The sequence below is a fragment of the Setaria viridis genome, chromosome 5 (genome assembly GCF_005286985.2).
Source record: "Setaria viridis chromosome 5, Setaria_viridis_v4.0, whole genome shotgun sequence".
NCBI lineage: Eukaryota > Viridiplantae > Streptophyta > Magnoliopsida > Poales > Poaceae > Setaria > Setaria viridis.
This window is the reverse complement of record NC_048267.2, coordinates 14,369,513-14,392,572: the sequence shown is the minus strand read 5'-3', so window position 1 is coordinate 14,392,572 and position 23,060 is coordinate 14,369,513. Positions and strand designations below refer to the sequence as shown.

Here is a 23,060-nt window from a genome sequence, read left to right as displayed (position 1 = left end):
AATGGAAGATGACAGAATAAATAGTTTACTAAAATGGAAACAAAATTGTTGGCGAGAAGAAGCTAATCATAATTTTGGAATAAATAGAATTGGCAAACGGAAGTGGGGAGTGGCCGTAGTTTAGGAACAGAATGAATGAAATTGGCAAAGAAAAGTTGGAAAATGGAAGATGACAGAATAAATAATTTACTAAAATGGAAACAAAATTGTTGGTGAGGAGCTAATCATAATTTACGGTCAGAATAAACAAAAGCCACAAACATGGTTGAAAATGGAAAAAAATAACAGAATAATATGGAGATTTAAAATAAACAAAAGGTGCAAAGAAAGTTGAAAATGGAAAAATGACAGAATAATATGGGGATTTAAAATAAAATTAGTGCAGAATAGTAAGTATAAATAGAATAAAAATATTGGTAAACAAAAGTTGGAGAAGGAAAAATAAAGTTGAAAATGAAAAACAACATGGTAATATGGGGATTTAAAATAAACAAAAGATGCAAAGAAATGTTGAAAATGGAAAATGACAAAATAATATGGGGATTTAAAATAAAATTAGTGAAAAAGAGTAAGTAAAAATAGAATAAAAAATTGGTAAACAAAAGTTGGAGAAGGAAAAAAGACATAATAAATAAAAGTTGGTTAATAAAAAAATATGACTATGAGATTCGAAACAAAAATAAGATAAAATAAAAAATCGAAAAAACACTAGAGGGAGGACCCTCCGACCTTGTGGTTAACGGCAACACACGCTAACCAACTGAGCTACTCCGGCTGTTTGGTTAGGGATAGAGTTAGATCTAATTTAAATAGTTCATAGTGCACCTTGTTAAATTTCTAAATTTATATTAAGACGCTGTCACATTCCCAAAATTTTAATATGTTTGCACTGTCAGTGAATATAGGCGGGGTTTTGCCTTTGCTTGTAAGAAATTTTCGTGTTCCAGTGCCACAGACGAAGTAAACTGATAAACTTGTTGCAGTAGTTGGCATAACCGAAGAAAACTACAGCTTGCCAGAACCATACGCGGGGTTGAGACAGCATTGCTGCCCAACCAATCCAGTTCGAATTATGCAAGAATTTCCTGAAATTTTAGTTTAGTTTGATCAAAAGAAAAGTTGTTCATGGTTCTCCTAGACTCTTCCTGAGACTAGAAACTCTGGCGCGGCGTTGCAGCGCCCTGCTTGATTTTACCAGCGTTTGGATTGTGAAGTTTCATAAAGTGATAGAATTTCATGGATAGAAGGAAACATTATGTTGAGAAAGATATCATGATTGTATTTGTGAGAAACGTTGGATACGAGAGAATTCAATCAATGAGTACCGTTTTAGACAAATACAATTTTTATTCTAGTTTAACTATCGTCCACTTCTAAGTTCTAACAGCTTGATTGATAATTGAGTCATGGTTAATTAATATATCGGTTATATGGTCTGCTATGCATAGTGCACAATGTAAAGGGATTTTTTTTTCTCGAACACACCATGCTCAGAGCAATGTCCAGATGTTCTTCAATGCTCAACTCTTGAAAATGATACTGTCATACTGATAACAAATCTCTTTTCTATTGTTCTCCTGGGTGCTCGCTTATGTTGGGGAAAACCACCTGATATGCAATTAAAAAAGGAGATTCAATGCTCCCCAAGTTGCCACCATGCGTCAAGAAGCCCTGAGCATCGAGGAGCATAACAGCTCTGCAAGCGATTTGTAACAGTAGTGACTAAGCAGAGCTGAAAATTGGCAAAAAATGGCTGCAGGTGATCTCTTTTAAGATGTATGTGACGCCTCAGTTGTATCATTGTTTCCTACACAACATCCATTTTTTTTTTACATCAGATATATGCAAGCAAAAGCATGTTTACTAATTATGTATTAAGTAGCATCAAGGACTGTTTGTTTTCTGTTTGCAAGCTTGTTATATCCTGGTCAAATCAACATCTGAGAGATTGAACAATGACAGAGGTGCAGCAATAGAAATGCAAGAAATTAGAGATGAGACATTCGTACCTCATACTTTCCTGTTAGCTTGAGAGAATAAAAAGACATGGTCAGTGTGTGGCTTACTGATATATTTAGAGTTCCTGGGTATCGGTGGACAAACCTTTGAAGATCTTGAATCTTGATTATCACACCAGCAAAAAGCATATAAATGACTTGAGATATTTGTTATGCATACCTGATTGTCAATGAGCATACTTTTAAAAACAACTCAAGGGCTTAGGCATTATGTAAACTGCTAGGTTGGAATGCATCAATCACCTCCATGGTGTGGGCCAGCCTAGGATGCATGGCTTATCATCCATATGTATTGTTCAGCACAACTGATATATTGCTTATGATAATGTCTTGACAAATAACATAAAGAGTTTCCATAGATATAGATGTGTTCGGATCTCAAACTTGAAGTTCTAGATCAGGGTATGTCACATGTCAAATAGGATATGTAATCCATGTAATTTGCTAAGCATCATATTGGTAAAATGGTACTTTTCCCAAATGCATAATTCATCTTGCAATGTAGCCTGTAGTAAGGCATTTCAAGAGGTAAAAGGTATTAGAAGCAACAATACACAACTGAGTAGGTTGAAAGGACTAATGAGCTTACTGATTTAATACAGAAGAACTCATTTACTTATGGATAATGCTCATGGTAGAAATGAGGTGTAATCCAAATAAAACTGATTAGATAATCCACATGGAAATGATATATCACTGAGCTGTTCTTCTGAGGACATATATCGAACACTTGATGTGTATGAATCTATGATGCCAGATTAAAATTACCTGAAATCTAAGATAGCTGGGGAAAGGATCAAACATATATAAAGATTCGTCAGTACCATGGGCCTGATTGCGCATGCTGAAAGGAGCGTTGCTGCCTTCTGTGATGACAAGGAGCTCTTCTGCCGTGCTGCAATGCCTCCTCGCCGTTGGGGAGGTTTTCTGCGGGTGGGCAAGGGACCTGGACCTCCGTGTCACTGCGCTGCGCATCTGCACTTGAGACGCTGCTCGGCCGCATCGGCGACGGCCCTGCGCCCCGCGCGACAAGCGCCGTGCTTGTCCAGCAGACGGTGGTAGCAGGCGGCATGGGGAAGTGGAGGAAGGCGACGGGGTCGCCGTCATCGTCGAGGACATTGGACTGTGGGAGAGGAAGATGAGGTGGATCCCATGGTATCGGTGAAGCGAGGCTTGAAGAGTTCCTCCTGAGCTTGTATGGCAGCGGCCATAGCCTGCGCGGATCTTGGACAGCGCCAATGCAGAAGGCGCAACGGCAGTCGCCTCGGCCATGGCATCAAGGGAGACGGGGCCGGGCGGACGCGGTCGGTGGGTGGCGCGGCTGGCGGACGACGGAGGATGGCGAGCCTGCTGCAGGCGGAGGGAGGCACGGGCGCCGCGGTAGCTGGTAGGCGCGGAGCAGACGGCGGCAGGCGGCAGGCGGAGGCGGCGAGCGGAAGGCGTGAGAGGTTCACCGTTGTCTTCCCTGAGCAGCCTGGCTCGCACCAGGAACCAGGCCGGCCGGAACCAGCAGGATCTGGGATGCAATAGGATCGTATTTGGTTGTCGTTTGAGTTGAATCAGGCTGCGAAAATACGATGATTGGTTACACGTACGAACTCGGAATTCAAAAAACAGGTTGGTCGCATAGAGGCGGTTTCAATCACCACTTGCATTGAGGAGGTGAAGTTACCTAGCTGAACATAGTTTTTGAGGAAAGTAGAGTGTGTACCTAAACTAAAATTACTACTTTAAAACTAAAACCACAATTATTACAGAGATAAATAAAGCCTTTAACAACATGAATAATATTTGCAGTCCCATTGAGCATTGTTGATAATAGGTCGAGGTTGCGCCGGTAGCTCTATAGGTTGAAATTTTGCACCATGAAAAGCTTGCATCGCTTCATCTTTGGTCTTGTACTTCTTGTAGCATGCTCCCTTGAATCCATTCACCTGGCAAGCCTCCCAGGTAGAGTAGACTCCAGTTTGACGACCAACACTGACAACGTACTACGCCATGTGTTCTAAAAAATGCACAAAACAAAGTATCATTGGCCTTACAAATAACCTGACAAGAAGTGCTCAATTTCAGATAATAGAAATGACATATCATTGACAAAGGGCTAATGCTCAGATTCAGGAATAGATTAAAGGAAATAGCAAAATAACAGAAATTAGCACAGAACAAAGTACCATTGGCCTTACAAATAACCTGACAAGAAGTGCTCAATTTCAGATAACAGAAATGACATATCATTGGCAAAGGGCTAATGCTCAGCTTCAGGAACAGATTAAAGGAAATAGGAAAATGACAGAAAATAGCACAGAACAAAGTATCATTGGCCTTACAAATAACCTGACAAGAAGTGCTCAATTTCAGATAACAGAAATGACATATCATTGGCAAAGGGCTAATGGTCAGATTCAGGAACAGATTAAAGGAAATAGGAAACTGACAGAATTTAGCACAGAACAAAGTACCATTGGCCTTACAAATAACCTGACAAGAAGTGCTCAATTTCAGATAACAGAAATGAACTTATCATTGGCAAAGGCCTGATGCTCAGATTCAGGAACAGATTAAAGGAAATAGGAAAATGACAGAATTTAGTACAGATTATGCATTAGATGAAATCATGTTGCAAAATGACAAGATTTAGCACAGATTATGAATTAGATGAAATCATGTTGCAAAATGATAGGATTTAGGACATAATTGAGATAAATGACTGAATCAGGAATGTACTGATCAATTTGAAAGGGCATAACCTCATATTCTGAATTATATGTAAGTAGGTCTCAAAATGACAGTAATTAGGACATAATGTATATAAATGAGTGCAACATGAATGAACTTATCATTGGCAAAGGGCATATGCTCAGATTTTGAATTAGATCAAAGCATGTACGAAAATGACAGAAATTAGGACATAATTGAGGTGAATCAAAACAACAGCAACATGCTTAGGCAGCACAACAAGTACCTGCACAAATCAGGAGCCATATGCCCTGAGTAACATGAACTTAACACAGGCATTGGGCATATGGTCACAGTAACATTAGAACAACACAACAAGTAACTGCAGAAATCAGGAGCCATATGCTTAGACAGGCAATGACATGAAAGCAACAAAGCAACAGCAGCCACTAGAGCAGCATCATAGGGAATGGGCATTTGCTCAGAATGAAAATAACAATAAAGCAACAGCAACATCATTAGCAATGGGCATATGCTCATTCATCAACACAGCAGCATCATAGGCAATGGGCATATGCTCAGTCATGACCAGTCAGTCAGTCATCACATCTGATGAATCAATGTTCAGTCACTAATCATCTACCAGGAGGCTACCAACAAATAGGGTTAGCCTGACTGCACAAAAGAATGAAGGAGTGGACCAGGAGGCTCATGCACAAAAACAAGCCACCATCTGATCAGCAGTCACTGCACAAAAGTAGGCCTCTGCACAAGAGCCTCACTGCATGTAGAAAATCTTTGCCAAGTAGGTCTTCAACCACAGCACCCTGTGAGCACCATTCATCTTGACAAAAGCAGTACCATGAGCCTTGTTGCCAAGAAGGTGTTCATAGGCAGCCATCAGTTCTTCATCAGTGAAACCAGGCATGAACATGATAGCATCATAGAGATCAGGGTGCACATCCTCTACCTTGGTCTGAATAATGGCATTGGCAACATTGTTGACAGCATCAGTCATCCCAGTCATCACCAAAATATCCCCCTCACTAAGCATGGACCTCTTCCTCTTGTTCCCTGCTTCTAAACCAAGAGGACCAGCAGGTTGACACTTCCCTGCCATATCATCCAGCTTGATGTGGTCATTCTCTGAATCTGCAAAGTCAGAAGGGGACCCTAAAGGTTCACTGGATCCCATAGCAAATTTTCTTGTTGCCAACCCATTCCTAAACATCACCTCCATCTGCTGGTAGTTCTCAATGGGCTTGTTCAAGAGTTCAGCATCCTTTTGGTGTGCCTGAAATCCAAACAACACATCATCAGTATATGCTCAGATAAATATATAAATATTACAAAACAGATGAGTTAGTAAACAAAAGATTACCTGCACATGGCCCTTGTAGTGCTCATCCTCCAAAGTGATCATGAAGTTATCATCATCCCACAGTGCACCACTCAGTTCTCTCAGCTTGATCACCCTGACCCACCTTTGTCTCCACTTCCTCAAATGGTTGTAGACCTGAGTCCCTGTGACCTCAAGCCCTGAGAACTCATTCACACTCTTGGCAACTTGGTTCAAGTGCACTTCCTTGAACCCCTTGTCAGTTCTCACACCAGTAGAGATAAGTTGACAGAAGTGACGAAGCACAAATGCAGACATCACATTAGTCCACCTCATAGCAGCCCTGGGTTGCTGCCCAGCACCACCAACACCTGCAGCCAGGCCTCCAGCAGCTGCGGCAACCTGGCCAGCAGCTTGAGGTGCAGCCTGGCCAGTAGCTTGAGCTGCAGCTTGGCCACCAGCAGCTGCGGCAGCCTAGCCACCAGCATGGATGGCAACTTGGGCAACAACCTCAGTAGCCTCAAGTTCCTCCAGCAGGTCAAACTGACCATTCACTTGTGCCATGTCCTAGTAAATATCATTGCATGTTGCCCATTGCCTCAGGAACTAGTAAAACATCATTGCATACAGTCCAATGCCTCATGTATGTGCAATAACTATAGAACAATGCATATAGAAACAGAATGCACATATCATCATTGCATATAGCCCAAAGCCTCATGAAAAACAACATAATGCACATATCATCATTGCATATAGCCCAAAGCCTCATGAAAAATAACAGAATGCACATATCATCATTGCATATAGCCCAAAGCCTCATGAAAATTAACAGAATGCACATATCATCACTGCACACTTGTCCAAGCCTCAAAGTGAGAGAGAAGAAGGAATAACAGATCATCATAGCATTGTTGTCCAAGCCTCAAAGTGAGAAAGAAAAAAGGAATACAAGATCATCATAGCATTGTTGTCCAAGCCTCAAAGTGAGAGAGAAGAAGGAATAACAGATCATCATAGCATTGTTGTCCAAGCCTCAAAGTGAGAAAGAAAAAAGGAATAACAGATCATCATAGCAATGTTGTCCAAGCCTCAAAGTGAGAAAGAAACAGGAATAACATAACATCATAGCATAGTTGTCCAATGTTTCAAGGTACAAAGGGAACAGAAACATTACAACACCCTAGCAAAGTTATCCAATGTCTACAAATGTGCATTACCCCTACTAGCCCACATTTGATTAGCCCATTCATCTCTAACAGTAGCCCAAGCTGCATTGTCATCAACAGGGACCCCATGTCCATTAACAGAATTAGGCTCCCATGTGGACTCAAGAGGAATAACCTCATCAGGTCCATGCCCCAGAATCCAATTATGTAAAATGCAACAAGCAAGGACCAACTTCACTTGTGTCTTGAATGGATGAAAAGGTTTGTTGTCAATAATGCGAAATCTATTTTTTAAAGCCCCAAAAGCCCTTTCAACCGTAACACGCAGACTAGAATGTCTCAAATTGAACAGCTCCCTTGGATTGGTTGGGTAATTTCTACCACCAAACTCATTAAGATGATATCTAGTACCCCTGTAAGGAGGTAGGAATCTAGGACGGCATGCATATCCAGCATCTACCAGATAGAACGTCCCTAGAAAGATTAGAAACAGGTATTAGTCCTAGAGTCAACTAGTTTGTAACTAGGTTTAAGGAACTAATTTATTTCATTACCTTCTGGAACCCTTAACCCATCCTCTCTCTCTAATGCATCTGCTAGAATGGTGGCATCATGTACAGAACCCTCCCAGCCAGCCAACACATAAGTGAACTTCAAGTCAAAGTCCACTACGGCTAGCACATTTTGAGTTGTATAGTGTTTCCTCCCCCTAAATGCTGATTGCATCTTAGCTGGACTCTAGCATAGATGTGAGTGCCATCTATAGCCCCAACACAATCCTACATAAACCCAACAACACTTAATTACAAAATTTTTACTCAATTATGCATTATTTCTGTCATAAGGATACTATTGTGTTACCTTGAAATATGGGTACCATCTTGAGCTGTTTGTAATCTTAAGAGGTGTCTCAGTTGATGGAGCCTTAATCATCTCATGCCTAAGTTCACCAATTGCATACAACACCTCTTTGAAATGTCTACTTACTGTCTCTACAGATCTCCTCCAACTTTGATGGATAATCTAAACCTTTGGTTATACCCAACAACATGGAGAAACATAGCAACTTGCTCTTCTACACTGCTATGTATGGTATCTCTAAGCAAGTCCCTGCCCCTAAGCAAATTACATAGCCTAAAGAAAGGGGCTCTTCTCATGCGAAGCATGTTTACACACTCTACATCATTACAGTTATAAATTATGTCCAAATTTTTTTGCCTTTCCTCATCCATAGCACTCATTGGGGCATAACTAATCTGAGGACATGAGGGTTTAGCCAGCCTAAGCCTATTCAAGAAGAATGCATACATGGCAGCCACTAGAGCAGCTGCATGAATAATAAGCATGCGCCTCTTGTCTTCAAGAGCCATCTATATGAATAACATGCAAAACAAGGGTCACTGACATGGGCAACAGAACCTCAGATCAACATATAAACACATCACTGGCATGGACAACAGAAGCTCACATAAATGTATAAACATCAGTGGCATGGACAACAGAAGCTCAGATCAATATGTTAACACATCACAGGCATGGACAACAAGGCTGAGATCAACATCTAAACACATCATTGACATGGACAACAAGGCTCAGATCAATATATGAAAACATCACTGACAGCAGAGAACATGCCTCAGATCACTATTGTAAGACATGAGTGACATGGACAACAATAATAAGATCAACATAAAGACATCATTGACATGAACAACAATGCTCCGACCAATCTAAAAACATATCATTCACATGGAAAACATGCTCATATCCATATACACGCATCAACATCATGAACAAGTGTGCTCAGAGTATGCTCACATATCAAACAACACTGGTACCAATCATTTCAACCACCTATTAACCATCGACAACATGGTTTTAGGATAGCATGCGCAGAGGGGCAAGGGCTAGGATATTTTACCGCAAAAATAGGAACAGGGAGAACAACGTGTGAGAGGACAGGGAACTCAGCTCCGCAACCGAACCACGAACAGATCAGTGGCGTCCGGAGGAGGGGGGGTCTGATCGGGAAACCTAGCAACCAAAAAAATTATAAATCACTAAGAACCGAACCTAGTATCTCAGATCGGGTGGGGAAACTTCAAAAACGCACATACGAACCAGTAAAGAAATCAGATCGGATCCTTCAACTCAAGAATCGTACCTAGGAACAACCGAAGAACTCAGATCCAGTGGGGGCCTGCATGTGTCACATAAGAAAAGCACCGGTCAGTGGGATCATCGAACCCTAGGGTTACGGTTTTGACGAAATCCGAACAAAGGATGCAAAAAAAACTTACCTTGCCTAACAGATCCGTCAACAACTCCAACCTGCGAAACAAAAAAAAGACATGGGGGTGGTAGATCAGGCCTCCGGAGATCAGAAACAACAACGACAGGGGACAAGGGTCGAACCCTAACCTGCGAGCTGCCGGTGGAGGAACAAATCTGCGCGAGAGGGAAGGGGAAGGGTCAGGGTCGACATTTATGCCCGCGGAATGGCGCGAAATCGCCCGGTAACCCTAGCGAAGGCGCCAAAGCTTCCCGCGTGCACGCGCGGAAGCTTTTTCGCCCGCCACGCGCTCGCCTTGCACGCGCCGCCGCACCCGCGGAGCCTGGCTCTGGGGAGAAGGTCGAATCGGCTGCACCACGGGAGCCAGGCTCCCAAGGTGTTTTTTGCACTCGACGAACCAAGCCCAGCGAAAGGCTCAGGTAACCAATTAGGCCTTAGTTGCACGCCGGGAGCCCGGTTCCGGGTACGTGCAACCAACCAATCACACCCCAAGCGTCGCGAAATTCTAGCGCTCGCGAAAGACACCGAGCTCGAGACGGACGGCTCGATCAAGCTCTGCAGCGGGATCCGATGGTTGTTAAATAGGGATGACGTGGCCCAATAAGGAGCAAAAGCTTGTCCGCAGGATTCGTCAATTGGAGATTGTAAAAGCAGGAAATCTGAAACCTACATATATCCTAGGTTTCTCTGAACACGCAAGTGAAATAAGGAAAACGGTTACGTCTACTAGACTGTAAGCCTGCAACGTCCCAACTTTCAGTAGTGGACGCGACGTTTTTATCTCAAGGGGCATCCTTTCAGGCCACACGTAAGAAAGCGAAAGAGAGAAAAACCGCACACACAGCATCCATTAATATCATCCTTCGCAAATAACAAGTGAACCAAATGTCTCAGTACAAAAAATATAGCTTAAACAATCGATGCATTCATAATATTAAGGTCAAAGATTCAGCAATGTACCGAAGGCAAGGCATGGCATGAAAATGAAGTACAGCACTTCCTCATCTTGTCACGTGATCGTGTGCCTTGCAAGGTTAAAGGGATGAATTACAACAAAGCCTCAATGACCTCGAAGGTTACCAATCATATCATTAATTCAATTTTTTCTCTGTACAATGCAACAGCTATGTACAACTGCTTACATAAGAATTCGCAATTCTTAAGCACAACTAAAAAAAATAAGGCAGCTATTTGTTGAACTGCCAGAAGTATAGACTCCAAATATACCAAATGAAGTTGAGCTTTGTCATCGTTCTCGGAGATCAATCATATCAAACTTTATATCAGTGTCCATGTAGACGTGGGAGCACTGCTCATAGATTGGCGAGCCATCTAGAGGTGCCTTATGTGGATGGAAACCTCTCTCTTGACAATCATGGATCACACCCATACCACCTGGATCCGTGAGGTGAAATATACCATGTTTTCTGATCAAACAAAAACAAATACATAACCATGATTAGTCAGATGTCTTCCAACGCTACAAGGCGGACAAACTAGAGGTAGGGTAACGCGAGCCATCAAGCATCCAAGCAACACAAAAGTCAGTTAACTCAACAAAAGTGTAGAATTTCAAATGAAAGAAATGGATGGCAAAAGCATAGATGGGACATATACCTTGTTGTGTCAGTAGGTGCCATAACTATTGCAATTGCTTCAGGTAGCATGACCTATCGACACAAAAAAAATGTAAATAGCATGATCAAATTAAACATTAAATACTTTCAATTTGATCAGCCAATAATCGTAAGCAAATTAGCCACTATTGATTTTTTCATGGGAGGGCACACTGACTATTGAACACATAAGAAAGATATCAAAATTAAACTATTACAAAACATTTTACCAAGTCTAATCTTTGTGTAGCATTCCAGGAAAGGATCAAACAGATAGAAATTTATGACCAGTCATGAAGTATCCCTAACACAGAATAAGCAAGGATGAACAGATGAATCAAACCTAATTGATCATTGATCTGGAACTATGAAAAATGAATCGAGAACATGTATTAGTATTGGAGAACATCTTCACAATAGCAAGAATTAAGTTTTCCACATTTAACCAATAAGCAAACAGTTACAGCTCAAATGATCAAGTGCTAAGAGCAACACAGAAACCAATTGCTCTAATGTAACCACAGAACTGTGCCACCAAATAAGCAGTAAAATATTGTGAGATTCAGTCTGCCAGCATTACCTGATAAGAATAATGATTGTGGAGATCAATGGAAGACAGGAAGCAGGACTGTGTTGGATGTGTCTGGAAAATTAAAAGGAATATATCAAGGAATGTAATATTCTCTTGTATAGTGGAAAGCAATCAGTCAACATAGACTCTTTCTAGTTACAAAAACATTAAACACCCCATAACATTTGATAGAGATTAATGACTCCTGGAAGTTTGGAAGAATATTTAGGGCCTGTTTGGATATTGTAGTTTTGATAAACCATAGTATCAAGAAACTTAGGTTTTGAAGCAGAGATGTGCAAAACCACGGTTTAGAAAAAAGTGGTATGGAGTGGAGTTTTAAAAACTCCAAAAAGACTACAGTTTTATCAAAACCATGGTTTTCAAAACTACAAAGATTGTATAGCATCCAAACACTCCACTTTCCAAAACCATAGTATTTTTCTATGCCAAAATACTTTGCATCCAAACAGGGCCTTGATACCCACATTAAAACCAGCCACATTTATAACATAAATATGCAGAAGTGCATGACGAGACATGTTAAATGCTGGTTAAATTCTTCTGTACTATAGCACCAGAAAGATAAAACAAAGCACTGCATCATGCACTACTCAATATGCATAACGAGACTCGCAGCCATGATAGCAGTAATGGAAACAATACAACAATAACAACAAAGCCTTTTAGTCCCAAGTTTGGCAGGAATGAAAACCATAGGCATATATAAATAATCTTTCTCTAAGGCATCCGACTATCCATATCCAACTGTGACAGGTCAATGCAAGCTAAAGATTTTGGTATCCTAGTATCCACATTTGTCAAGCACTTCCCATGCTTAAGCAGAGATTTTTGCACTTACAAAAGGCAGAGAAGCAGCTTTCATTCACTAGTTTACTAGTTTTTATTTAGGTATATCGAGTGTGGTACATGTAACCTTTTCCCTTTTTTTTTCCTTTCAGGAGGATGCAGACATACAGGCAGACAGCATTGACCTTATTGACTTGAGCAACCATACGAAAATGTCCAAGTTAAATTGAACTCACATGAATCCAACCAAGAGTGAAAAGTGAGCCCGTGTCCTGAACTTCAAATAGTTCTTCTTCATTCGTAGCTTCACACTGGAAAACGAAAAGCCATGCCATTCAGTACTATGTTTATTACACATGCTAGCAACTTGCATAAAACAAATGGAGATACAACAAGGACGACCAAGATAAAACGGAAGTAAAAACGAACAGCTTACCGTATTAGATGTTGATTTCTGCTTTGGAATAATTAAGGTTGTCACATAAAAAGTTCTTTTTTTCTACATGAAAATACAATTAGCGTTAGAAATTCAGCCAAACCACCGTTCTCATTTCCTATAAGCAATGTGCGTACCAGGGTACCAGCAAGAACCCCACAAGTTTCTAAGCTTCTTTTGGTGTTTGATTCAGCAACCCTTAGAAAGCACTCCATCAACTTGATCGGCTAACAACAATGTAAATTGAAATAAACAATAAAAATAAGTCAAAAGAGCACATGAATTTGACGTGAATGCTGATGGAAGAACTTGCTACAGATGAAATACAGATGTAAGAAACACGATGTGATTGGTATAGAGTAAACCCAAACAATACAATGATTTTAAAAGGAAAATATAAATTTTGAACTTACAACATGCAAGTTCTGAAAACGGGCAGTTCCGGAGGTCGGAAGTCCTGGTGTTGGATCAGCAACGCTTGATGGAGAAATTGGTCTCTGTACCTCTGCCAGGACTGGAGGAGGAGAAGGCTGTTTGATATTCAATTGGAACAACTCTTCTTCCAAACTAGCAGAAGGAAGTGGGGTTCGTTTTTCTGCTGGTACAGACCACCGACCATCATCAAGAGAGAGAACAGATTTCATATCCTCATTGTCATTTGTGGAGCTATCTGGAGGTGCAGTACCGGGACCATTTGAACCATCTTGGTTCGAGATGGATGGTACTAAACTGCAGAAGAAAGAACGATAATGTCAAACAAAAGGAAATGGCATAGCTGTATGGCTAATTTCCTCTTGTAGTGCCTCCTACGATCATTTTCATGTGCCTCGATCTTCTAGTCTAATCTCATGTGTAAGGTTAAGTTTCTCTTTCAACTAGGTTGATTGTCCTCTTTAAAAACTATATCCAGTCAAGCAACCTAATCAATACCTGTTCAGATGGCTCTACATTGATACAGAACATCGCCTTTAAAATTACTTAAGAAATTTGTAAAACAACTAACTAAAAAATTGGAAATTCTCCGTGTCAATTGATTTTAACATAAACTGTTCTGTACTAGTTTCTATAACAGTTGGATTATTTTGGTTTTCCTGTAACTTTTTACATGCTGAGAAAGCACACCATGTATGTTTAGAACGTAAGAATTTTACAGGAAATAGTCCAGGTCCTAAAAATATCCCAATTAGGGCCATAGTTGAGTGGAGGTAGAAGTGTAGAACAACTTGAAAGAAAGGGATCTCAGTTTTCAAAATAAAAGGAATTACAAGAACTGTTTGCAACAAAAAGAGAGCGATGGAAAAGAATACTTCTACAAATGTAAGTAATGAATTATCACCTTGTCATGTCACTTTGTGTTAATTCAAAATTGCTTGGATATTGAACCTGTAAAGAATGGTAGAGAAACATTAGATAATGCTTGCTTGTGGTCAAATTCTCAGCCAAACACATTAAGACGATGCAAGTAAAAGAATCATACCTTAATTCCAGTAACAGGCCCATTCCATCGGCCATGAAGACCATTAGGTCCTAATATGGAGTGCCTAGCTAGTGTTTCTTCACTTGGATAAGGCAGATTCATAAATCTGCATAGTTTAGACAGAAAAAAAAAAGAAGGTTCAGTGCATAAAACCACCAAAAGAAGAAAAAGATCAAAGATACAGCTATCTAACACAAATGACCACTGGTACATCTGGGAAAGGATAGCACATTTTTTATCTACAGAAAGCACACTGGATAAGAACAATATCTAGAGAAGTAAAGGAAAATAGAAGTCAGAGTAAAGGAAATAGAAGGAATAGCTTAATTATCATTCTGCCAAAGCACTTAACTACATAAGTTGTTGGCCTCTGCAAAAAACACTGATTTTGTAAGCCTCTTGGTATTTTTCCTCTCGCTAGAATGTTGTTTCTCTAATTTACAAATATAAAGTGTGTGAACCCAAGATGTTTAAAGAGGTTTATATTCATTTATCTGATTGTAGTAAATTCTGAACAGATAGATAAAACCAACTGATTGGATAATATGGCCGTGTTTGTTTGCAATGAAAAAAAATCAAAGATTTTCAAACAGCATGCTTTGTTTCCTGCAAAGTTCCTCTGAAATAACCACCCTTGAAATTAAGTTACTCTAGGACCATGTGTTCCCTAATCCCTATAAGCCTACCTTCCTGCTTAAAAATCATCAAGCTACTACATTGCCTTTGTTCGATAACTAACATGTCACCTAATCCTCCTTTTACAGTTTTACCTAAGTGGTGGCTAACTGTTAGATCAGAAAATAACTAAATGACCAAAAGGTATACATACTGTTTCTGAATCTGCTTATCAGGTTGGACACTTGGTAATGATGGCACTTGTCTCCCGACATGGAAGGATTTTTGCAGTGCTCCATTAGCGCTACCTACAAATGGCTGAAGAAGAAAAAGGATGAAAACTTACAACATAAGTATAGCACATGAGAATATGAAACTACGAAAGTACGCATTCTCCATCTCTTCTTCTCAGAATGCTTCACGATATTACAGGCTAGGAAATGCAATGTGATGCAATGCATACCTGTGGAGTATACAAGCTTGGGGTATGCTGCTCTATCCTACGAGATGTAGCATAGGTACCATTTAGACTATTAGTATTTGATTCCACAGTACCTCCTCTGTTATGCTCGGCAACCTGCCGCTGCACAACTGGCTTCAATGACTCAAGCTCTATGATAACATCATTAAGTTTCTGCAACAAAAGCTCATTCATTTAGATAAAAATCTGGAAAAAATATGGAGTTCAGAGATGAATTAAATAAGGCCAAAAAAGTCATTGGCAAAAGGTTTTACATGCTCAGTTGGGATCTGAAAAGATTATGTTGCTCAAGAGTGATTTCTGGCCAGAGATGTCATATCTAATAATGAAAAGAGAGGACTTACATCATAGAACGCCTTTTCTCTCAACTTGAAGGCAAGGAAATCGCGATGCTTCGGTATCGTCTCACACAATAAGCTGCAGCCAATCAAGTTTCAGGTGTAACAACCAATCACAGTACCAAGATGCGAGTATCAAATGATTGAGTGCCCAGCCCACCTCGAGTATCTCAGCAGGATGACATACAGGTCGAGGATGTTCTTCTCGTTCCGATATATATTAGCCTGCGCCGACAACATCAGAGCATAGAAATTCAACACAATTTAATTCCAAACTTAATAGCACTCGCATTAACATGGTAACAACAACAACCCCCAATTCGTTCGCATCGCCCAAACCAATCGAAGAGAATCGTGTCCAATCGACAATAAAACAACCACGCAGCTAATACTAAAGCGACAGAAAGCGAGATCTAGAGGGGGCAGGAGCGATCCCCCACGCAAGGTTCCGAAGGGGCGGCTAGGGTTGAACCTGCCGGAGAAGACTGCCCGCGATCCGGAAGTAGTAGGGGAGGCTGATGCGGTTGTCGACGGCGATCGGCCGAGCGCACGCCTCGATATTGATGGCGCCGCCCCTGGCTGGCTGCGGGGGGGCCATGGCCTCTGCTCCGGTGAGGTCCCCCTCCTTCACCGGCGCGGCGAGCTCGTGGCGACGCGGGGTTAGGAGGGGGTAGGAATGGCAGTAGACTTTGGCAGCGGTGAAGGAATTGCCGAATTGGGTCACGTTGGAATTGGACTGCGGGCAGCTGCGGGCTGCGGCTCCGGCCTAGCCACTTTTTTTTTCTTTTTTTGCGCATGTACCCTTGAAAGATGTCCGAATTGATGTGTGATAGGTTTTATATAAGGTCCCGTTTAGTTCCGCGTCATCTCGAATATTTAGATACTAATTAGGAGTATTAAACGTAGACTATTTACAAAACCTATTACATAAGTGGAGGCTAAACGGCGAGACGAATCTATTAAGCCTAATTAGTCCATGATTTGATAATGTGTTGTTACATTAAACATTTGCTAATGATGGATTAATTAGGCTTAATAGATTCGTCTCGCCGTTTAGCCTCCACTTATGTAATGGGCTTTGTAAATAGTCTACATTTAATACTCCTAATTAGTATCTAAATATTCGATATGACACGTGCTAAAAATAAGCAAAGGGAACCAAACGCCCCCAGTCTACGCTCTTTTTGACTATTTTCTGCAAGAAAAAACCTTACGTTATGCCTTTTCCTTCAAGATATATCTTACTTCCATAGCCATCATGTACATAATTGGTAAAGGCAGTGATCTTCAATTATAATACCAGCTCCAAAATTGAGTTGTAGCCTTAAAAGTCGAATGAAGCACACTATAAGCATCGACGTTCATTTGACAGGCGAGAAATCGAACTTCATATAGAGGTCGAACTCAACTGATATCAGCATCTGCTTTCACCCACCATGACATTTTTTATCATATAATAATGGGACGGATGACATTAGAGGTCTACGTAGTAATGAGTAATATTCTTGTAAGTTGCATTGATCTATACAGTTGTAGTTTGCGCTAACTAGCTTTCAGTTACTTTTCTTTTAGTATCCAGCATAGTCATGTTGGCCAGAAGGTATGCAGCCGGCCAGCATGAAAAGAAGGGAGAGGAAACAAGTTGATGAGTTCATTTCAAGTTAGGTTAAAATTATCTAATTTCTAAGTTAAGTCTTACACTAAAAAAGCTTTTCAAAATTCAAATTGTTGAAGAATCACCATATGAGGTATGTTTGTCTTAAAGAAAAGTTAAATATTTTGGCAACTTTATACTTTAAGAAGAAGTTACTTGATGAGGTTGATATTGATACCATCATCAACAACTTTGTAGAAATGTTAGAAGAAACTTTTTAAAGAAATATTTACTAATTGTTGGTAGAATATTTTAAAGAAAAATGGCCCTCGATTAACAAATATGAAGAATCTAGATGATAATATTGACAACTTCTAGGTGAAGCTGACATACGAGGACCTCAACAGAAGGCAGATCCATGAATAAGATTTGAATGCATTATGCTTTGTTCAGTTGGGAAGCAGAGTTTATTAGAAACTTATTATTTTATACAACAATAGACTTCTAATAATGCATTTGATCATTCTAACCAAAATGGTTTCTCTACGAATGACAAAGAACAAAAGATGAAGGTTCACCTCTTTTCTAATGTATTTGCTATATAATTTTTTCTCATTCTAATTATTTCACTCCTTGTATATTCACTATATAGTTTTTTGGTATTGAGCTGGTATTTATGTTTCTAAACAATAAACATGGATGTAAGCCCGTAGCACGGTCACATACCTAGTACTTCCTCTATTCTTTTTTACATGTCATATTAGGTTCGTCCTAAGTCAAATTTTCTCAACTTTAACCAAATTTATAGAAAAATATAACAATATTTACAATTTCAAATTTGTTTCATTGAATTCACCATGAAATATATTTTGATATTGCATATATTTGGAAGTATAAATATTTTAATATTTTATACAAATTTGGTCAAAATTGGACAAGTTTGACTTAAAACAAATCTAATGTGACATGTAAAAAGTAACATAAAACATATCATTAGATGGTATGGCCCAGTGATCCTGCAACCAAGGATTTTTTTTTGAGAAAGACGCCAGATGAAGAGTGTCTCGTATGATATTTACCAAGGAAAACATCACTATTACAAAGGAAAAATAACTTGATATAAAAATAACCTCGTAAATTGCATCGAACATTAAAAACGAAGAAATAGGCCTAGAAGAGATTATGTTTCGCTAGAAAAGAAAAACTGCCTTCACATCACGTGCGCGTTCAATTAGCACGTGCGGTACCCGGAGACTGTAGCCGCGGCCGCCAAAAAGCGCTAGAGCCCGGCCAAAAGCCGGCGCCCATTGTTCCAAAGGCTCCCCGGCCATTGCCACGCACGCCAACCGCGCACCAAAGATGAAACGTCACTCCTCGGAGCTCTCGACCCGCGGGGCGAGTCGATCGATCGAGAGGAAGACGAAGGGGCGCCGGCGATGGGAATCTGATCCCGTACCGGGCACGCTCGCTCGCTCTCCACAACGCCAGCTACACTCTGTCGTCTTGTCTGACCCTGTCGTTTGAGGCTTTAGCCGAGGCGAGGCATCTCGTGGTGGGGGCAATGGCGGCACAGAGGAGAGCGGTGCTGTTCGCCACCGTCCTCCTCCTGCACCACGCGGTGTCTACACTTGCTGGGTACGGCCCTGGATCCGTCACAGCTTGGTTTCCGGATTCTGATTCTCTATCTGTGGTTATTTTCTTCGTGTTATTGGGGTTCGATTTGTCGACGCGTGTAGTTGCATCAGAGCGGTCTCTGTTGTGGGGAAATCGCATCTTGCTAATGGTTTAGAATCGCTGCTCAAACAAAATCACTTCCTTCGTTGCTGGAAGCTGAGAGTTCTTTGCTGCATTTGATCATATATATCTTCTCTAAGTTCTCTTACTACAATTTCCTCTTCCTTTTACCATTCAACTGCTAGCTACTCCTACCTAGTATGTTCTCAGTTCTGGAACTCCTGGTTGCTCAAATTCTGAGTAGTTTTTCTCCCCTCCTTAATAATATTTCACAACATCACCTGTAAGCATTGATGATTTATACTGATCATTCTTTTTTTAAAATATTTTTCATATGCAACCAATGGATCAGAACGAGCTACTATGACATACTGCAAGTGTCGAAAGATGCATCAGAGGAGCAAATCAAGAGGGCGTACCGCAAGCTTGCGCTGAAATACCACCCTGACAAGAACCCCAACAACGAGGAGGCCGACACACGATTTGCTGAGATCAACAATGGTATGTACTGGTACTATGGAGAACAAAAGGGAAATACTTGAGTGCTCATGCTCGGGTTTTAAAGTGTTGGTGGGTATTGAGTGGTGAAGCTGTCAACTTGCAGCCTATGAGGTCTTGATGGATCAGGAGAAGAGGAAGGTCTATGACTGGTATGGCGAGGATGGGTTGAAGCAATTCCAGGGCGAGCGTAGTGGTGGAGGTGGTCGTACTATGAACTTCAAACACGTGTTTAGCAAGTAAGAAGAAAAGTTCACGTTATCTTATTGTTTTGTTTTGATCATATATCATCTTATCATGATTGCTAAATATATTAATGTTTATGACATAGAACAACAAACTTGTTGTAAGCTACATTGCATTATATATTGATGCCATTATGTTTTTGAACTTAAAATTGTGGGTTCCTTACTTCAACAAGATCTATCTTGTTTGTCGAAGAACGACATGATAGACTCTCATTTTTCCAAAAACATTTCTCGAGCCTTTTCTGGATTAGTAAAGTATATGTAGTTGCTAAACAAAAATACAGTAAAATGTCTCAATTTGTTTTTGTTGGGTCCATAGATATTTGAAAACGAGGATTGTAGAACCATATTATTGATGCTCCTTGCCAACCCATTTTGTCTGTACGTGAATTTTAGGATTTGGTATAATGGGATCAATCCTTTCAGGACATGGATCATGTTACACCTTTAATTTATTCTTTATCTGGGGGATTTACTGAAAATGTTTTGTAAATGAAAATAATCAATGTGGAATAGAAGTTTTTTTTTTCATGATTTAATTTGAAAGTATTAAAATTTTTGTCAGTCAAGACTATTATGTCGCAAGTTCTGGTCTGTTAGAATTTGGCTCCATGAAAGAATAGAATACATCCATGTGGTACGTGTCTGATTGTCCTTGTCCTTTATATATATTTGTTCACCTAACAATAAACAAACTCCATATGCTAAAATTTTAGTGCATAAGTACACTAGTGCACTCCTGTCATGCACATTTGTTTATTACTGATTAATATACCATTAGGCAGATATATCCTGTTACTAAAAATATGTTATTCATATTTAGTTGAACAAATATTTTAGCATATTTCTATGGTACCTAAATTTTTTTGTTCATAAAATATTCAGTTTTTTTGGTGGCCGAGGGATGGAAAAGGAGGGAGAGCAAATAACTAAGGGTGATGATGTAATTGTTGAATTGGATGCTTCACTCGAGGACTTATACATGGGTGGTTCCGTAAAGGTAACATCAGTTTGCAACTCATAACTCATGATAGAAAAAGCCATTAGAGTCCTGATAACATTTTTAAGTCATTCCTCAAGTAAGCTTCAGATTTTTATGGAAACGGTTTGCACTTTTTTTAAGCGGACGATTTGCACTTATAGAAGCTTATAATTATTTGCTTTGACTTGGTATTTCATTGGTGAATGATAGGTTTGGAGGGAGAAAAATATGATTAAACAAGCTCCAGGCAAGAGGCGATGCAAATGTAGGAATGAAATTCGCCAACGAGAAATCGCTCCTGGAGTGTTCTATCAAATTAGTGAGCAGGTAATTTCTAAACTGTCAGATTCTTTTCTGCAGATGGTATGATCTAGAACCTATATTTTTTATATTACTATAATGGAATATGTTCAGATATGCTTTCTTGTTTAATCTTTTCATGCTTTTCATGATGAAGAGCATTCATCTTCCATATTTTATTTTGAAGGGTCATATGTGATCAGTGTACTAGATCTGGTTTGCTACATTCTGCAATGACATGAGGATACACTTCCTTTTCCAGGTTTGTGAGACATGCCCAAATGTGAAGTATGTAAGAGAAGGTGATTCCATTAACGTTGATATTGAAAAGGGAATGCCAGATGGACAGGTACCAAGCAACTGCATATTGTTTGTTCCAGTGATTTATCTATAGTGGTTTGCATCATGCAACCTTTGGAGCGACATAGCTGAACTACCACTTCTTTACTATTCTAACCAACAACATTTTTTCCCTTTTCTTGCATGAACATCATTACAGGAATCGCTTAAGCTGATTAACTACAGCATGTGGAATTATGTGTGCGAAGCACTTTTGGTTTATTCCATTCTGTATGATCTTAATAGATTATATCTTTTCTTCTTTCAGGAAATTTTATTTTGCGAGGAAGGTGAACCTAAGATTGACGGAGAGCCTAGTGATTTGAAGGTTGTTAGGGTTTTTTATGCAAATTACATACCGAATAATCAGCTTAGCAGCATCTTTCTCTGACAAAAATCACTTTCTGAGCAGTTTAAGATCCGGACAACACGGCATGAGCGCTTTAGAAGAGAAGGCAATGATTTACATGCAGCAATGACAATTCCACTAATAGTGTTCATTGCTTCAGTCTTGTTCTCTCGCTAGTAGTTCTACCTAAATAGAAATTAGATAGATCTTCCGCAGAGGACCTTTGATCAAAGAAGAAGGTCCAATCGCGTTAGAAAACCAATAAAAATATTTATGCTTGTTCATGGATGAATATCTTGATAGATAGATGTCAAGAAATAGAAAAGGCATTCAGTTGTAAGCTGATGGGCTCTTGTTACACTCTAAGATAGAAATTCAGCCAAACAATTGTGTCAATATTTCTGCCGATTCTTTGGTGTCCGTGAAGGCTGAAGTCTGAACCTCGAGCCTCATTTTCATTCCACCAGAGCGGCCATCCATTAGCTTACTTATCTCATGGCAGCTTAGAGCAACTTTGGCAGTCATCACCACCTCTTCCATTAATTCTGTTGTCATTTGTCAACCACTGAGCTCCCATTTCTGTTGCAGCTCGAAGCTCTTGTTGGTTTCAAGAAGAACTTCAACCACCTCGACAACCATTCAGTGGAAATCGGTACCGAGGTAACTAGGGGGTAATTTTGAGTTTTGTACACCTCAAGAATTCATCATGTGTGCAAGTACAATAGCTCAACTTTGCATTGCTGTGAATCTGCAGGGGATCACCAAGCCGAAAGAGGTTAGGAAGTTCGAAGGTGAGGGCATGCCACTGTACCAGAGCAGCAGTAAAGGAGACCTCTACATCACTTTCGATGTAGTCTTCCCAGAACACCTAACTGATGACCAGAAGGCCAAGCTGACGAGCATTTTAAGTTTTCTTTAGGGTCAACGAGCATTTTCAGTTAAACACCGTCAGTTTTGACTCCTGGACTAATTGCAGAGAACATAAGTGAACAGACAAATGGCAGCCTGAATGTTGTATTTTAGTTGTTGTTGCTCAGAGTCACAGGCCAGATATAGACAATGTTCATGCAATTTCTCATGCATATACAAACAAGCATTTAGCCTGACCAAAAGCAAACCGAATTGTCATCTCAAGTCAATCGGTCTATGTCTCTATCCTGCCATCCCGTCATGA

General features: G+C 40.1%; 3 protein-coding genes across 7 annotated transcripts; 1 reads left to right on the top strand and 2 right to left on the bottom strand.

The window, feature by feature from the left end:
• Positions 1-1,507: 1,507 nt before the first annotated feature.
• On the bottom strand, positions 1,508-9,408 carry LOC117857204 (uncharacterized). 5 transcript variants are annotated; one of them, XR_011898378.1, is made up of 5 exons: positions 6,079-9,408; positions 2,843-5,991; positions 2,104-2,178; positions 2,010-2,027; positions 1,508-1,807 (listed from the first exon to the last, which is right to left on the bottom strand). XR_011898378.1 is itself a non-coding variant. In XM_072294239.1 (2 exons), exons 1-2 carry the CDS (start codon positions 6,370-6,372, stop codon positions 5,476-5,478), a joined length of 810 nt encoding a protein of 269 aa, XP_072150340.1. In that variant the 5' UTR covers positions 6,373-9,408; the 3' UTR covers positions 1,508-5,475. The 5 variants fall into 5 exon arrangements, 1 of the variants encoding a protein (XP_072150340.1); XR_011898379.1 differs by lacking the exon at positions 2,010-2,027; XR_011898376.1 differs by having other exon boundaries at positions 1,508-2,524.
• A 995-nt stretch (positions 9,409-10,403) lies between these two features.
• LOC117857203 (AMSH-like ubiquitin thioesterase 3) lies at positions 10,404-16,581 on the bottom strand. The gene is made up of 14 exons (XM_034739724.2): positions 16,315-16,581; positions 16,003-16,067; positions 15,849-15,921; positions 15,487-15,657; positions 15,238-15,341; positions 14,409-14,514; positions 14,268-14,314; positions 13,345-13,660; positions 13,069-13,158; positions 12,932-12,994; positions 12,732-12,806; positions 11,695-11,757; positions 11,116-11,168; positions 10,404-10,925 (listed from the first exon to the last, which is right to left on the bottom strand). The coding sequence occupies exons 1-14, from the start codon at positions 16,438-16,440 to the stop codon at positions 10,745-10,747; spliced, it is 1,533 nt and encodes a 510-aa protein (XP_034595615.1). The 5' UTR covers positions 16,441-16,581; the 3' UTR covers positions 10,404-10,744.
• Positions 16,582-18,997: 2,416 nt separating this feature from the next.
• Positions 18,998-22,813, top strand: LOC117856256 (dnaJ protein ERDJ3B). The gene is made up of 10 exons (XM_034738657.2): positions 18,998-19,071; positions 19,523-19,671; positions 19,775-19,907; positions 20,802-20,916; positions 21,109-21,225; positions 21,461-21,547; positions 21,806-21,865; positions 21,950-22,030; positions 22,475-22,546; positions 22,641-22,813. Exons 1-10 carry the CDS (start codon positions 18,998-19,000, stop codon positions 22,803-22,805), a joined length of 1,053 nt encoding a protein of 350 aa, XP_034594548.1. The 3' UTR covers positions 22,806-22,813.
• Positions 22,814-23,060: the final 247 nt, after the last annotated feature.

Excerpts from the sequence above, each read along its gene's own strand:
- LOC117857204 (XM_072294239.1), bottom strand. The coding sequence starts at position 6,372 with ATGAGGTGGACTAATGTGATGTCTGCATTTGTGCTTCGTCACTTCTGT. Across the intron at positions 5,992-6,078 it reads ACTACAAGGGCCATGTGCAG|GCACACCAAAAGGATGCTGA; the intron begins GTAATCTTTTGT and ends TTTGGATTTCAG.
- LOC117857203 (XM_034739724.2), bottom strand. The coding sequence starts at position 16,440 with ATGGCCCCCCCGCAGCCAGCCAGGGGCGGCGCCATCAATATCGAGGCG. Across the intron at positions 12,807-12,931 it reads AGAAATCAACATCTAATACG|TGTGAAGCTACGAATGAAGA; the intron begins GTAAGCTGTTCG and ends TTCGTTTTCCAG. Across the intron at positions 11,758-12,731 it reads TCACTCTTGGTTGGATTCAT|ACACATCCAACACAGTCCTG; the intron begins GTGAGTTCAATT and ends TTAATTTTCCAG.
- LOC117856256 (XM_034738657.2), top strand. The coding sequence starts at position 18,998 with ATGGCGGCACAGAGGAGAGCGGTGCTGTTCGCCACCGTCCTCCTCCTG. Across the intron at positions 20,917-21,108 it reads ACATGGGTGGTTCCGTAAAG|GTTTGGAGGGAGAAAAATAT; the intron begins GTAACATCAGTT and ends GGTGAATGATAG. Across the intron at positions 22,547-22,640 it reads CAGTGGAAATCGGTACCGAG|GGGATCACCAAGCCGAAAGA; the intron begins GTAACTAGGGGG and ends GTGAATCTGCAG.